This window comes from Geospiza fortis, unplaced genomic scaffold (genome assembly GCF_000277835.1).
Source record: "Geospiza fortis unplaced genomic scaffold, GeoFor_1.0 scaffold54, whole genome shotgun sequence".
NCBI lineage: Eukaryota > Metazoa > Chordata > Aves > Passeriformes > Thraupidae > Geospiza > Geospiza fortis.
Genome location: NW_005054301.1, coordinates 5,989,900 through 5,990,744, shown reverse-complemented (window position 1 = coordinate 5,990,744; position 845 = coordinate 5,989,900). Strand labels below are relative to the sequence as shown.

At 58.2% G+C, this 845-nt stretch overlaps 1 protein-coding gene across 1 annotated transcript in view; it reads left to right on the top strand.

Moving 5' to 3' along the window:
• Positions 1–245: 245 nt before the first annotated feature.
• Positions 246–845, top strand: part of JDP2 (Jun dimerization protein 2) — a 6,734-nt gene continuing 6,134 nt past the window's right edge. The window contains exon 1 of the mRNA XM_005417468.2: positions 246–475. Coding sequence (XP_005417525.1) covers positions 275–475 — 201 coding nt within the window. The 5' untranslated portion in view covers positions 246–274. The remainder of the gene's footprint in view (positions 476–845) is intronic.

The following is an 845-nucleotide window of genomic DNA, read 5'->3' as shown; positions in this document are numbered from 1 at the left end:
GCTTTGAGTCTCAGGTGTCTTCCCTTCCTGACTGATCTACCCCAGTAGCCTATTCTTCCTGGCAGGATTCATATTTTTTGGTTTCTGTAATACAGATTCTGCTTATTCTCTGCCTTTGCCCTTCCTGAGGGAGAAGGTCTGCCTTGATTCATACCCCTGTAGGTGATGGGACTGTAGCACGAGTCTGTCCTGTGCTGTGTGCCATGAAGCCCTGTCACTGGTTGTAATGGGATGTGTCTGTCCCCCTCCAGCCCAGGAAGCCGTGTCCCCTGCTATGATGCCAGGGCAGATCCCCGACCCGTCGCTGGCGGCCGGAGCGCTGCCTGGGCTGGGCCCCCTGACGGGGCTGCCGGGCACGGCCCTGACCGCCGAGGAGCTCAAGTGCGCCGACATCCGCAACATCGGGGCCATGATCTCGCCGCTCCAGTTCCTGGAGGTGAAGCTTGGCAAGAGACCCCAGCCTGTCAAAAGTGAGGTGAGTATTGGAGGCTGCTGGCTGCAGGTGGCCCTGCAGGGCTGTTGTCTGCATTTGCCTGGGTTTCCCTCCTGCCTGTGCCTGGCTGTGGTAGCAGCGGCCAGCAGCATGTTTTATAAGCTCCCTGTTTGGTGATGTGCATGCATGTTAGTGGCTGCTCCACTAGCTGCCTCTTCTGCCTGCCTGATCTCCTGTCCCTGGCTGGCATTGGTGGCCTCAATGTCCCAGACCTGGTCCAGTGCAGCAATTGGCAGCCATCTGAACTCAAACCCTGCATGTGGAGTGGGGTCTGCTGCAGCCAACGTGTCCCTAGGTTGGAGCATGCACCCAGAGTAGAAGTCACACAGCCTGTGACCCATGTCAACAAGCC